This window comes from Lytechinus variegatus, chromosome 5 (genome assembly GCF_018143015.1).
Source record: "Lytechinus variegatus isolate NC3 chromosome 5, Lvar_3.0, whole genome shotgun sequence".
Lineage (NCBI taxonomy): Eukaryota > Metazoa > Echinodermata > Echinoidea > Temnopleuroida > Toxopneustidae > Lytechinus > Lytechinus variegatus.
Window position 1 is genome coordinate 28,814,531 of NC_054744.1, and position 16,103 is coordinate 28,830,633.

A 16,103-nucleotide genomic window follows, 5' to 3' on the forward strand; every position below is an offset into this window, starting at 1 on the left:
TAGATACATGTATTCAAACATAAAATATACAGGCGGGTCTTTCAGAGTCAACACAAATAAGAACATATGTTGCCTTTGGTATCTGTTTGACTTAAAGGCAAAATTTGACTGTGAATAGGTCAATAATGCATCTTCAAAGGGGTTTGTAAACCTTGTATCTAAAAATTTTATTGTTTTGAGGAAAGCTTAGAAAAATTGTATAGACATCTGTGTTTGTACCTTTCTTTGATGCAGTGATTTTCCTGATGAGATCGATTCATTTACCATTGAAATCTGCAACGGTGCTAAGAGAGCCAAATCCATTCCTGTCTGTCGGACGTCTGTCCTGCTTGACCGTTTGACCAACGGATCGGTGTCGGATGAGTGGTATCCACTCATCTCTGCGGCAAATCAGAGTAGATCGGTGGAGATGGGATCGATACGAGCGAGGGCGCAGTTTATATCGGAGACCCTGATGCCTATTGAGGAGTACAGCCGAGTCAAGGAGGTGAGATGTCTCAATGTTTGATGTGTCGGTAGCATAGCAATAGAGCTTGTGAGTGTGAAGGGTCTATTCCACTATCACGATCTGAAACTCTGATCCATCCCTATTATTACATTGGCGGAGAGTGTGACAGGAATCGCTTGAAATGGGGGGCAGTGTAATAGCAATGTTGTGACAACGGGATAACAGCGGGCCTAATATTCAGATCGACGAGTTGGGCTAAAAAATTTTAACATGTTCAAAATTTCATGCTGACCTTTCCGATCAGAAAACTTCCATTTGAATCGTGGGGGAAGGGGGAAAAGTGCAGACAACATGGCGCACAGTCGGGGGATGAGCTTAATCAGGTCTTTCCTAGCATACAAACAGCGGCATGTGGGAGTAATTAATCCCCCGTTCATTTGGACAATTTTTGTGACTGCAAATGATTTTTGGCTGACTCCTGGTAAGGTGGTTTATTTTCTACCGATCAGAAGGTTTGTCGAATCGTAGCAACATCAGCATAGTGGAATGGGGACTTTATGCATATAATTACCATGCTGCACTCAACCTAGGTGAGATGCATGGCAGGATTAATTTCCTTAATGTATTGAGCGCTGATAAAAAAAAGTGGGTGCTTAGGTTTAAGTTGTAGTAATAAAAGTTGCACTTAGGAGCCTCAAGACAAATTTTTTAGAAATGAAAATATTATCTTGTCATTATTTTATTATTACCATTATTATTTTTATTATCATTATTAGTATTTTCATCATCATCATGATTATCATCATTATGTATTTCTCTTATCCTTGTGGTTATCAGCTCATCTTTGAGGATTCCGAGTACCAGAACATCTTTGCTCTTGAAGAGGCATGTGCGAAGGACAGAACCCATCTTGCCAGTGTTCTCCTAGACATCTTCATGCATCAGAGGAAAGAGATCCCACTCCTAAAGAACCTCAACTCAAGAGAGATTGAAAAAGAAGGTAATTCTAAACAGAACTTACTCCTTCTAAAGACCCTCATCTTGAGAGAGATAAAAAAGATGCTAATTCTGAACACCTCTTAGGGGGTGTTGCAAGAAAAAAGTTGTAACCAGCAATATTTCATCTGATGATCCAATTCAAGCAGCTGTCGGCAATAAGTCGGCAGCCCTTGTTCCAACAACCAGATCAACAGCCAATTGCACTTTGCAATTAGTTGCAAGATATATGACTGATTTTGTACAGATCCCGATGTACTCGCGATTGGTAGTGTCTTTCTTTCAATTCCCCCTATAATCTTTTCTCACTTCTAAAGAACTTTGACTCTAGAAAAATACAGAATTTGCTCCTTACTTCTACTCAAGAACCTCAACTCAAGTAAGTTTGATTAATAAGGTAGAGCTCAGCATCATTTACTTTTTGTCTCACCTGCATAGTGCTGCTTTTCTGACGGCGGCGGCATCAACATTGAAATCTTAACCACGGTTAAGTTTTTGAAAAGTCATAACTTAAAAAGTGTGCGGACCTAGTTCAGGAAATTTGGACGTAAGGGTAATAAAGTATTACTGAACATTTTGACTTTCAGGTCATATGACCACTGTCAAAGGTCAATTAGGTTCATTGAATTTAGACCATGTTGGAGGAATCAATATCAAAATCTTAACCAAGGTTAAGTTTTTGAAATGTCATAACTTTAAAATTTTATGGATCTATTTAATGAAACTAGGACTTAAGAGTAGCCATGTATCCCTGAATATCCTGTACACATTTCAGTTGACATGACCTAAATCAAAGGTCATTTAAGGTCAATGAACTTTGACCATGTTCGGGGTATTTGTTGAATTGGCATCATAACTTTTAGACAGGGTACTACATGAATGATTGTTTTGCACACATCATAGGTTACATGATCATGATCAAATGTCATTTTTGGTCAATGTACTTAGTATTTTATTATGATAGTGTTATTCAATATCTGTTTTAAAAGTCGGCACTGATGCTATATCGAATCGCGTAATGCAGGTGAGACTGCCAGAGGCGTTCCACTTGTTAAGAGATTAGACTAATAGTTTTGTTTCATGAACCCCGAAACTCACTCATCTCACAATTCTGTTTCATTACTACATTATGTGAAAGTACATGTATACCTTAACCAGTTATGTGAAGGTGATGACTATATATGTTTTAATTGATAAATGATGAAATTTTGCATGTTTCTTATGCACCCAATGAAAACGAAATAACTGCACATATTTGTCTTTGATATTGAATATCTTATGCTTCCTTTCCTAGGTGAGAGAACAACCCTGTTCCGTTCCAACACCCTTGCCACAACATTGATGGATAGGTACATGAAGACCACAGCTCAGAAATTTGTACAGCATGCTGTAGGGGGAGTCATTCTCAAAATCATGGAGTCGAAACAGTCATGTGAGGTAAGAATCGACAGAGGGAAGTCAACATAAGATGTCGCTACTGCATAGTGGATTTTGATGCTTACATGTACCCTTTTTTGCCAGGTTGTCAGAGTCATCATAATTTCAATGCCGAGAAGAAAAAAAACACGACTTCTTAAACTATTACTCTGGTGTGTGTTTTTTTAAAGAAAAAATAAGGAACAAGGATTTTATATAAATGAATTAACAATTGAAAAATGATAATGAATACCCCTTCCAATCGCTCGTGTACCCATTCTTATTAATTTTCTAATAAATTTCCAATAAAGTGAGCATTCTCAAAATATTTGGATGGGAATTTATGAAGAAGTGCCCGATGATGGGATAAACTTTTATACTTAAGCCAATGCGATGGGAACTACACAATGTGGTATTGCAGTCATGTAGTACAGTGTCCATCCTTGTTACTACTCTCTTTCTTTTCTTCTGATCGTAGTTAAATCCGCAGAAGTTTGAGAAGGGTGCAGATGCAACAGAGAACCTGGAACATTTACTAGGGTTCCTCAAGGACATTATTGAATCCATATTCAGCTCGACCAATGCTTGTCCAAGGTAAGTACACATAGCACCAAGTTATGTCAATATTGTGGAAGCCATATTTAGTTGAACATTATTTTCCTAAGGTATGTACACATAGCACCAAGTGCGATCTATGGTATTGAATTCATATTCAGCTTGTCAGTGCTTTCGCAAGCTTGGTACACATAGCATCCTGTAAAATTAACATTTTAAATCCATATTTAGCTCAACCAATACTTGCCCAAGGAATGTATACATAGCAACAAGTGGAATCAAATGGAATCAAAGTATTTCATCCATAATAGGCTCACCAATGCTTCACCAAGAGAGGAGGTACACATAGCATGAAGGCAAATCAGTATTATCGAATCCATATTCAGCTCGACCAATGCTTGCCTTAGGAAGGTGCACAAGTGAAATCATGTGTGAAAACTATTTTATATTTCATTTTCCCAAGTAAAATCTATAAATATTTTAAACATTTTCATGTACATATACCATTTCCACCTTTTTCTCACTCAAATAATGACTAGCATTTTCTTGGCAAATCTTTGGTTAACTGCGCAATTTTAATACATGTATATGCAATTCATGAATCAATTACTGGTATGAAAAATACACACATTTTTTTCAATTTCATTTCCCTTTATTTGCTTGTACAGTGTAAAAGAGCTTATCTCCTCGAGTTCTGACAGGATTTCTAAGAATCTAAATACTACGTTGAATTAAATTGATACATCATTTTCTTTCCCCCCAAGGGCATTACGATACCTGTGCGCTTGTATTCAGAATGATGTGAAAGCAAAGTGGAAGGATGACCCAGTCTTGCCTGCTAGGGCTGTAGGGTAGGTTATATCCCAATCAGACTGACCTATATTACATTTAACTTTGTTAGCTTTTGAAGTATACCATGGTAATGAAATCTCCGTCCATTGTATGAGTGTAGTATAGAGTCCATTAAAATCTTAGTTGAGTTACCCATGACTTTACAAAGGGTATTACGGTAGCATTTACATTTAAAAGCAAATACAATCCTGCAGACTTGTATAGTACCATCTCAAGTCATCAACTGCTTAAATCTGGCCAGGTTTATAACCCATAATGCATTATTCTTTGCAGTGTAGTCTTGTAATATAGACCCACTTGAATAATTACACAGATTCAGTACTTAACACACTCATACTTCAATGATCAGTTTACTAGGTAAGAAAGCAGGAACTTTTCCCTCAAAACACTAGTTTTTCTATACAAATAAAATTATGTTAATTTATTTTCTGACATAGTAATGGTTATCTTAAATGGTATATTTTCAGACTAGCTATTTATAGCACACAGTCAATGAGAATTGAGATACCATACAGTGTGTTGTTTAGTTCATTCCCACTTTAAAATATTATTTTTTACCTATACTGTGATATAAATCACTTTCATATCATTTTGCCCATGCAGGGGATTTATATTCCTCCGTTTGATCTGTCCTGCTGTCTTGAACCCACGTCTCTTCAATATTGTATCAGGTAGGTTGCATTATTAGTATGACTCTTTTATGTAAGGGATGTTTCTCTAGCCTGGATAGCAGAGCGCACAGAGGAGGGTCTTGTTCTCGATGGTGGGAGTGGCAGTCATGACGAGTGACCGTGGCGCATCATCAACATTGAAATCTTAACCAAGGTTAAATTTTAAAATGTCATATCTTACAAAGTATTTGGAGCTATGTCGTGACATAAGGTTAAGCAAGTGGCACTGATCATCTTGCATTTGTTTCAGGTCACATGACCAAGGTCATAGGTCATTTAAGTTCAATAAACTTTGACCATGTTTGGGATATCAGCATTGAAATCTTTTAAAACCAAGGTTAAGTTATAAGTTTGAAAGTATTATAAGGACCTCGTTCATGTAGATTGGACATAAGGGTATCAAGTACATGTATAACTTTCGTCTTGCATGAGTTTCAGGTCACAAAATTAAGGTCAAAGGAAATTTCTGTGATAAAAAATGTGTTTTGAAATTGTATCAATCCTTTCCAATCATGTCATATCCGCAGAGGCCCCATCACCAGTAGCTAGTAGAACGTTGATGATGGTTGCCAAGGCGATACAGAATCTTGCCAATCAGGTGGAGTTTTCTAAGGTAAGAGAACTATCTTTGCTATTTTTGTACATTCTAATTAAATGAAATGATTTTGCAGGGTCTGTTGTGAAGCTATGCTTTTAGGATCTAAAATGAAGACCTGTCAAATGAAAATATGGATACAATATCAATATAATGTGATTGAAACTGAGCAAATGAACCATTTTATAAATGAATATGGAAATAAACTGTAAATTGGTAATATCATATTTATAAGTGTTGTGGCTCTGAATACTCTAACTGGGGGTTGCTGCTTGCTCCTGTTTATCCAAGATATGTGAGGGAAGTTACATATTGATGCAGGGGTTCGAGGTTTGAGCCCTGGGCCCCATCTTACTAAGAGTTACCATTGATTCGAACAATTGATCCGATCAATCGCAACTATGGACGACCAGCAACATAAACATCTATTATGCATGTTTGGTCAAAATATTTTCTAACTATGATGTATATTCATGCATTCATTGATTTTTGATTGATTGATCGGATCAATCGTAACTCTTTGTAAGACGTGGCCCTGGTCATGTCTTTCAGATGGTGACGTTAAAGGTCGGTCCCAGACATAAGTAATCATATATGATTGATACACGTCTGAAAAAAATCTAATTACACACACACACACTCTCACACACAGCTTAGCCGTGCAAAAGCCTTAAGCTGGGGTGCAATTATTCAATAGGAAGATATAAAATGTGAAGTGCTTTATAAATGTTGCTCATTATTTTTTATTTTTTCACCTTTTAGGAGCCATACATGGAGGCCATCAATCCATTCATTGTCATCAACAAGGGGAGGATGATTCACTTCTTGACTGATCTCTGTGTAAGTCCATTGTACACACTGAATATCACCAACACAGATAAGCATATGTGGGACAGTTTATTATTATTGCTTGGAAAATGACCTAACAGTTTGCTGGAATACCAAGCTTCATTATTTTGTTCATTTCTCAGCAATTACACATTTTCTACAGACTTGGGTGGTCATTTGATTGGGTTCTTGTTCGAACCCCTTTTCAGATTGTTACCACAATTTGGCATTTATCTTTGCTACAATATGGTTTTTTTTTCTTCTCATGGTAAATTACAGCTTGTGAATGGACCACCCACACCAGGTGACGTACCACCTATAGACCTAGCCAGGCAATTAGCAGCCCTACATCAACTCTGTGTCACTCATCTAAAAGAACTCCAACAACTCAGTCAATCACAGGTCAGTCAGTCTGGAGAAACAAGTAGTGATTTCTACAGACTATTTCTTGTAAGCTACTGCAATCCTTGCGTCTGATTGGCTCAGCTCATAGCTGTCAGTTAAAATCATTGATTATTTGTTCTGTGAAATGCTCCCCTTTGTTACATATGGCTATCGGGGCAACAGAGTCCTGTATCTCAAATAAGGATGATGTGCTGGTTCGTTGTATGAAAACATGCTGACATAGCTCCTTTGCAATTACGGATCCTACCATGGAAATATAGACTTTTATTGGCTATTGAGGCCTGTTGCTATGGCAGCATTTCTCTGACAATTCACTTTGACTCTTTGTGCCTCTGATTGCATGCAATAGTCGGCATAATTTACATAATTTAGGAAATGGCATTGTTTTCTTAACATATTTTTATTCAGTCTATGCAGATTGCATAACCAGCAATTTGTGTGTTGGTTTTCACCTGGATCATACACAACCACCAGGGGAGATATTTTTAGTTGTCAGAGTTGCTCAGTCTTTTAAAAGTTATATCGTCGCACGCACCACGAACCGTCCTCTTTGCGCACTTCGATGTGAAAGTTCAGCGCACTGTATCTATTCCATGAACCGTCCTCTCTGTTACGTTGCCCACTGTGGCGTAAATAATTAACTTCAAGAAAATATAAAGATACGGGATGAAACTTTAGAATGTGAACTTTTAATGGAGACACTGGTAAATAATTTGCTCTCCTTGTAGGTGCACTTATTGCTGGTTTAAAAAAAAACTTTTCTTTAAATGCGTTTTCTGCAGAAGTAACTTTCGCATCGAAGTGCGCAGAGTGGACGGTTCGTGGTGCGTGCGACGATATATTATGTATGATGACTTCTATGAAAGGAATTCTATTTATAGCCAAGTAGAGAATTATCCATTCATTGTGCGTAATATGCAGTACAACTTTTTCTCCCCCCCCCCTTACAGCCTAGTTTGAAGTATCTCCTCGGCGTGACGGAAATGCTGAACCAGAGGCGGATCTATTACGTTGGGCAGCAGGGCGCAAACCAGGGCTTTGGTACTATGTCGTAACTTGCAGCTCTTGTGCAATTATCGGCTTCTCATTTTTGAAATGTCAATGCTGTTAATCGAGCTTGATGCATTATAAGGATAATGTTTACCCAAGTTTCATTGTAATGTTTCCCTGTCGTTCAATTTTATATTTGGAATTATAATCCCTGAAGGTAACTCTTCATGAACATGTAGTAAAGTTTAGGGTTAGGGGTATGTTAGTCCTTGCCATTGATTAACTAGCATATTATTCCAGAATTGATCAAATACAAAATCATGTTTACAAATCCAAAACATATGTATTTAGAAAGAATAATGTATTGATAATTGAGCTGATTTGTTTTTAATCTTTGAATAACAGATTTTTAAGGGGTTATAAGAGCAGATGTCTGTTATATATATATTAATCAATTATATTGATTTCATTCATGTATGCTATTGCATTTATATTTATTGTACTTGATTTGATATTGTTAAAATAATTCATATTAATTTTGTATATCTGGATCTGTGATTCTGTGAGTAATTATTATATTTACCCCCTTTTTTACATACCCATCGGCTGTTGTTAGTATACCTGTTATGCTGCATGACTCTGTTTATTCAAATTTTTTTTATTAGACAGATATATGCCCATTCAGAGGTAATTGCCAATCCCGATTGATAGCACTATCGGTCACCAGGGGTGGTAGGTGGCATGTGAATGCTTTTTTATTGTGAGTAGAGATTGATTGCTAATTGTGATCTGTCACCACACGTGATCATCAATGTGCTATGGATATTGTATTGAGTGGTTGGAGCCTTGATAGATCATGGACCATGTCTCACAAAGGACCATGTGCTACTGTGGGCTCGTTATGGTCTAGTGGTTCTGACTCTCGCCTTTCAAACAGAGGGTCGTGGGTTCGAATCCTAGCCATGGCGCGTTTTCATTCAGCAAGAAATTTATCCACACTGTGCTGCACTCGACCCAGGTGAGGTAAATGGGTACCGGCAGGAAATAATTCCTCAAAAAGCTGTGCGCACCAGAATCAGTACACTAGCTTAGCCGGGGTAATATAGGAGCGCCTTGAGCACCTAGCAAGGTGGATACGTGAGCTATACAAAGGCTATATTATTATTTGCATTTGTGCCATATTGCATACCGCCATGAACAGTTTTTATTTCACATTGTGATGCATCATACATCACATGTGAATAACATGTTCATAATGTGCTAATGACATGTTGCTGATCACCACTGGTCATTGATAGCGTTATCCATGTAAGTGGTGATAACTTAATATTCCATTACTATGTGGAACAGGAAAGGTGCTAGAAATTAAATTCTGGAAAATCCATGACTAGTCTCAGCATATTACATGTATGGATCTTGGATTGCTTTACAGTTGATTGTTCTGGGCTCGGTATGCAAAGCCGAGTGTTTGACCGTGGGGTTGATCATTACACTTAATTTCTGTATATTGATCATAATGTGCATTCATGCATAAAAAAATCTATTGTATGACCAAGCTCTGTCTAACAGGCCCCCTATTATGTAACGAGCAGTTGTGAAACTTACATTGTATCGATTGTGCAGAAATTCATGGTTTGAATGAGAAGGATTTTATTTTTATTGTCTTCCTTCTTTTATTTGCAGTTTTGTTTATTATTCATTTATATTTAGTTCTTGGTGTACTGAATTACCCACCTGTAAGATCTGCATCAAGAATGCCTACAAGCAATGTGCTGACATTAAAAAACTTGGACTGAATGAATTCTTTTTTTTTTTGCTAATACAATGTACATACATAAAGTGAATATTCTTCTGAACACCAATTATATAGCCACTTAATATGGATAGTATCGCTGGTATTAACTGCCACCTCAAACACTAGAACAGCAAAGTAAACCCTCCCCCCTATAAAAAAAAAAGATCTGTGATTAAATTCAAAGCTACATGTAAATTATGATTAATAGACCTCGCTTCTCTGCAGCTGATTCATAAATCATTTTGTTCTCGATTGCAGGATAGGGTTCTTTTATGAGCATTTAATTTCATTTCAGCTTCTTAAATTGCTGAGATGAAACATATTTGTTCATATATTCTAATTGTTATCAAATTTTTAGATTTGGACTCTCTCCGCATTATCTGACAGGAGCCTCGTCCTTTTGACTTCTCAGGCATATCTTACATCTTCAGGGTTTTCTTTTTCTCTTCTCCTTTTCCTCTTTGATTTTTCATCAGGGAGTATTTTTCTTGGTATTGCAAAGCCCTTTGCTATGAAGAATTTTTTATTTGACTGCTTATCAAAATGTCATATAAGAAGCATGTTGTTTATATCTAAGACTGTCCAAACTGTTGAACCCTTTCCCCAAAAAATGACAAACTGCTAAAATGATTTTCTGTTAATGTACAATGATTCTCATGTTCATGATAATAATTATAGATATGATTTATAATGTGCAAAATCCTATCTGCATAGTACCCAAGGCACAATGAAAGATGAGGGAGGAAGATAAAAGCGGCCGTCAGATGGTAAAACGGTCTAACTCAAAAATTTGACTTTTTGAGGTAAATTCACTTTCCTGGTAATGTGAGGGTTCTCTTTCCAATGGTGCTATCGAGAAAATCCCATCATGTCTTAATTTAGAGATAATTTCAGCTATCTTGGTACTTTTTTGTATTTTTCCTTCAGATTTGATGGTAAAATGGTCTATCTTTGAGTCGGCAATATCGTTTGGAGGTAAAACATAAACCTTTTTAACCTTAACCGAGATTTCTTAATCATCAATGTCAGATGGTAAAATGGTCTATCTTTAACCCTATCTAGGCCGGGGTATTTTGAGAGTTCCTATGGCCGGGGGGGGGGCCTCCCAGGCCCCCCCCCTAAGATCTCGGCCGTCGACCGCGTGATCGCGCCGAAAATTGGCACGCGGGTTGCCTGGGACATAATCTACAAGATTGTATAGTAATTTATTTCATGCGAATCGCTATTAAGTGATTATGCTAATTTATGCGTAATTAGTATGCGAAATCATACTTTTTCCTCTAACTCCCTAAATAAAGCTCCAAATGTACTAATTTTTGGTATAGAAACTCTTTGTGGTGTCCTTAGCAAGTGTACATGAAAAAAATTGTGATATCAAATGATTTTCTTATGTATTTTATTGTTTTTTGCAATTTCTTATGTATTTCTTTGTTTTTTTACCTTTTGTTTTTCATTGTTTTTTCAATGAAATTTCTTGAGGAATCTTCTGTGATCATAAAAATCATAAAATGAATACATTTTTACTAGCAAAACTAAAAATAATCATACATTTATGAATTTTGGTTGAAAACACAATTTGCATTGACTTTGTACACGAAATCACGTTTTTTGAGCCATTTTCGGTCTGACATGCACTTACACAATGTTGCGTAATTTCGGAACCACGTACCCAGTGATGCAAAATTGGTCTCAAAAGTTGCGCAAGACTTGAAAGTAAAAAGTCAGCGAGCGGCGCGGTCAAAAAATTTCGCACGGCGAAAATATCGCGCGATTCGTTGAGGGGGGGCCTCCGAGGCCCCCCCCCCCCCACCGGCCTAGATAGGGTTAAGTTAGACCAGTTTACCGCAACGTCACACAGCTGTCGAATGGTAAAACGGTCTATCTCGAAAAAACACATACCTACAATATATTTGTATGTTTAACTTAATCTTAAATGACTTTAAAGTTTAGAGTTTTGAGCTTTTTTATGAGAGGGGTGTAATGCATTTTTAGCAATGGGACAAGAAGAAGCATAATAAACACTAATAATTGAAGAATTTTGTGCTTATTTGAGGTAAGATGGTAAAATGGTCTATCTAGATCATTTTACCATCTTATGATGTGTAGTATGAGTGTATACATGTGCTGTGGTTAAACAGTCTATCTACATGTACACAAAAATCTCATTTATTTCATAAACCCCAAATAAGCTCAAAATTCTTCAGTTATTAGTGTTTATTGTGCTTCTTTTCCCATTGCTAAAAATGCATTATTCCTGTCTTATAAAAAAGCTCAAACCTCTAAGTTATTATTATCAGAACAGCGATTTTCAAGACCGTTTTACCATCTAACAGCCAGTGGGTAAACATATTAAAAAGCAATGATAAGTTTACGAAGTAGAAATAGGCGTGACTTTGAGTAACATTTAAACATGTCAACAAAAGTGCATTCTTAAATAACCAGGAAAAGATTGCTCTAGATAACTGGGCCAGCGTGAGCAAATGCCTGAGCCCCATGCCTTTTTGTCTGCTGATAAAGAAAACTGCAATCATTTAAAAACTTTGTTACACCGTTTGGACACCCCGTCATAAAATGGCAAAGCAAACAAAATCTCAGTGATCTCTCCATCACACTTATTTTCTTTTGATATTCTCAGGAACTTTGTTTTTCTCATTTATTTGTCAAGTGTCATATGACTTTCTTATTTAGGGACATTACATTGTAATCTTTGACCTTTCATGTAATTCTATGCTGGACTTAGCATATCAAAATTACAATGTAGAAGGTAGCTTTTATTTCATAGATAATGAAAAAAGTGGATTTCGAGAGTTTGATAAAGGGGTGTGTATCACAGGATACCTTGTGAGTGTTTTCTCATTCAGGTGCAAGTTTCACTTAGTGTACATCAGACGGTTTTTTAAAGTAAATTCTTATAATGGCACTGGGAGTTTCTGATTGTAATAAGAAATGAATAGATTTTTTTTAAATGTCTGTTGCATACTGGTTAAGGTAAAAATCTCTTATTGTAAAGCAATAGTCTTAAAGTTTTTTTAAACTTTATCTCAGATACAAACCAATTTCTTTGGTTTCATGATCAATATTATCATTATTATCTTATGAAATAATGACGTTGAGAAGTTATGCCACAAGAGACCATTACTTGGACAAGATCACTCTATTTCAAGTCTGGGATTGGCGACTTCATTTCAACATATTTTTGGAAGAAATTTTGTTTTAGACTTAATGACGACTACTTGTTGCTGTTCTCTACTCTGTTTTTGTTGGATCAGACCGATGAAAAGTCTGCCAGTGCCAGTGACTTGTTAGTGGGTTATTGAATGAATTTTCTAGGCAGTGTTTTTCTTGTGATCATTCAGCTTCTAATATCTTCATGCGCCATTTTTTTTTTTTTTTGCCATTGAAAGGTTATGTAATCATGTAAGTAATATAAAAGATTTATATCTCCATATTAGGAAGCGTTCCTTGTGGAAATTCATAAAAGAAGTTGAGCGATTTTCAAGAATGTTATTTTGTGCAATATTTTAAATGATTGTTTTTTATTCCTTTTTTTTTGTTTAATGAAATTACATCACACAGTCTTTGTACATGTACATGTATGTCAATGCATTACAGGGAAACAGAATAATGTATTATACAAAGTCAATACCGGATGAAATTCATAAATGATGTTTTTACTTTGTGTTTGTACTATTAATATTCTGCTTTGTACTTCATATTTTATTAGATTACTAGAATTATAAAATAGTACTTGTGGTATTTTGCACAAAAAAGGCTTACTTTATTTGATTGAATTGTTTTGTTTATTCATCTTATTATTAACTTTTTGCATGGAGAATGCTTGTACATGTAAATTGTCTCAAAATGTTTACTGAGAATTTATGAATAAGAACTCTTCCCTTATTTGCATGTACATGTATATTTTTCCCCATATGCCCTTTAACACAATTTTTCAGGCTATTTTACTGTTTTTTATGTTCATTGTATGTTCAATTATAAAAGCCAAGAGGTTGTTTGTATGATTTGCAACCTTTGTTTAGGAGATTTTTTTTTCAAGTAACAACAAAATCAGCATTTTAATTCCAGGGATTGAATACTGTTCATTTATTTCTGTCACATACAACTCCTTGTACATTGTGTGCTAAATATTACTAAAGGACATTTATTGATGCATGTTTGGTATAAAATCTCAGTAATTTCACTGTATATTATTCCTTCAGAATCACAGCATTTTCATGAGAAATGTTAAGAAGTCCATGTAGATGTAGAGTATTAGTTCAGTTCCGTTTTGTTTTTAGATGTATCTTTTTTATTGATATGTATATGGTTGTAAATGTATGTGTGTGAGAATATATTGGAGCTTTTCATGTATTTATTGTCTTTGCGATTTTTTTTTTAGTAATGACAGTGCTTCTTTAATTTTGTTATCCACCTTCGGTCATTTCATGAGGTTTCGAGCAGATAACAATTCATTGACGCAATACACTTGGACAAGCATTTATATCTGTGTTTTATTATTAAAATGAATGCATTATTAATTTCGTTAATGAATATTCATGAGGGTATATGAAATATTGATTTAAGTACTATTCAATTAATATGGTTCTATCTGAATAGATCGTACTCCCCTGTTGCTTTATGTTTAGAAACCAAGATTATTTTCCCAACCAATAAATTGTCATTTTCCTTATTTCCTTCTCGTAATTAAATGTAGTATGTATAGAATTTAAAGCTATATAGAAGTCATGAAATAAAAAACAAAATACCCAGCCTGATTGGAATTTGAAAAATGTTTTTGTTGTACTGATTGTATTTATTGCATTTTGTTTTTGTTTGTGTGTATGAAATTAGTTACAGTTAAATGGGACGTTCACCTTAACACCAAGAAGATTTTAATGACGTTAAAATGGGAGATTTGAAGTTCAGTGTTGACCTTTTGGTGTTACATGTAGGTCAATTTTTACACGAGTATACTAAACACCAAACATAAAATGAAGATGGTCCCGAAAAGTCACTCACTGGTTGTTGAGATGTCAGTAATATGATGTGGATCAGTTTTGCAAACTCAGAATAGGTTTTGGAGCAAGGGGAAGCAATCCAATTTGTGCTTCCAACACCAATACCAACGCAAACACCGGACTTGACATCACCCAGTGGTTGAATGTATGAATGGTGCGATAAAAATCCTTCAATGAATTATAGCAGTTATAGATTTTTGAAATTTTGATTTCACATGAGAACAACTTGCCCATATATGAATTGCATAAATTTTCTTTGACCGAATATCCTCAGGCAAAAAGGGCTTAATAAATTTAGCTATTAATATATTTTCTCGCCGAGATTGCATTCAGTGTAGGATATACATGTAGATGTATGTCTGATGATATATTAAATGCATGCATGCATATGATGTAGCCTTTACTAGCCAAGGCACTCCTGTTTAATGAATGAAAAAAATCCCACAATCATGTGATGTACTTCAGCTGAAGTGGCTTGGTGCTGCGATTACTACTGTAACGCACATGCTGCCTTGGTCTATTTTCAAACCCTGTTTGGTAGACAAGCACCACACGAGGACTTGCCCATAGGCTAATGCATGCATGGCACAGATTATGGGCAAGCTGCATATAAAAGGCCACCGCACACCTTACAACTGCTCAAGATCCGATTTTGGAACAAATCGCATTTTGCTAGTTTTCTGAGAATATGAATGGAACATTACATTATTACAGATTGATATTAATTGAAAGGATACTAATATAACCATTTTGAAAAATTGCAAGCCTTTATTTTGGAATAAAGGCCAATTTAGTTTCAAATCATAGCCAATCGTACGACCGCTATCCTATGACGTCATTACGACTAGATATCACATTTGCTTTTACTCTAAGAAGAATGGTAGCATAGTCAAAGATTTGAACAGATGTACTCGTACAATGATTTAGAACATTATACGGTATGGTATTGGGTGATTCCATACGTGTCGTACGGGACATTTAGAGAACATTTGACAGTTTTTTTACAAGAAAAAACTAAAAATATTCCAGTAACTATAGGTGATCATCAAGTACTACCAGAGTGTTAGAAAAACCAAGACTTAACATGACTTGAATTCACATCCTGTATAATACAGATTAAAAATAGTAATGTGTCGTACGGACGCAGAAAAAGTGGCTTTTTTAGAAACCTCAAGTTTGTACTCAAAAGTCTGTGAGTTGGGCAGATAAATTTCATAGAAACTGAACTCATATTGATATTCAATTACCCAAGAACAAACACATCTATAAAAGAAAGCAAAATAAACATTCATGAATAAATAAAGCAAATTATAATTTTCTAGAACATTGTGGCGTACGGGACATTCAAAATGTGTCGTACGGGACATCTCTAAATTGAAGCCAAACTTTCTTACTTTATGTCTCTTTGACTTCTTCAATCACATTATTTGGCTATAATGATAATCCTATCAAACTAAGACATTCATTAGGTTAGAAACAGCTATTAGCTGAATATTTCTGTCAATATATCATAAACAAAATAATGTGTCGTACGGGA

General features: G+C 35.6%; 1 protein-coding gene across 1 annotated transcript in view; it reads left to right on the plus strand.

The window, feature by feature from the left end:
* The window catches only part of LOC121415879 (ras GTPase-activating protein 1-like), a 31,147-nt gene extending 22,422 nt beyond the window's left edge, over nt 1-8,725 (plus strand). The window contains exons 14-23 of the mRNA XM_041609255.1: nt 235-487; nt 1,286-1,448; nt 2,739-2,881; nt 3,339-3,454; nt 4,180-4,266; nt 4,871-4,938; nt 5,466-5,551; nt 6,296-6,373; nt 6,641-6,763; nt 7,717-8,725. Coding sequence (XP_041465189.1) covers nt 235-487; nt 1,286-1,448; nt 2,739-2,881; nt 3,339-3,454; nt 4,180-4,266; nt 4,871-4,938; nt 5,466-5,551; nt 6,296-6,373; nt 6,641-6,763; nt 7,717-7,821 — 1,222 coding nt within the window. The 3' untranslated portion in view covers nt 7,822-8,725. The remainder of the gene's footprint in view (nt 1-234; nt 488-1,285; nt 1,449-2,738; nt 2,882-3,338; nt 3,455-4,179; nt 4,267-4,870; nt 4,939-5,465; nt 5,552-6,295; nt 6,374-6,640; nt 6,764-7,716) is intronic.
* Nucleotides 8,726-16,103: the final 7,378 nt, after the last annotated feature.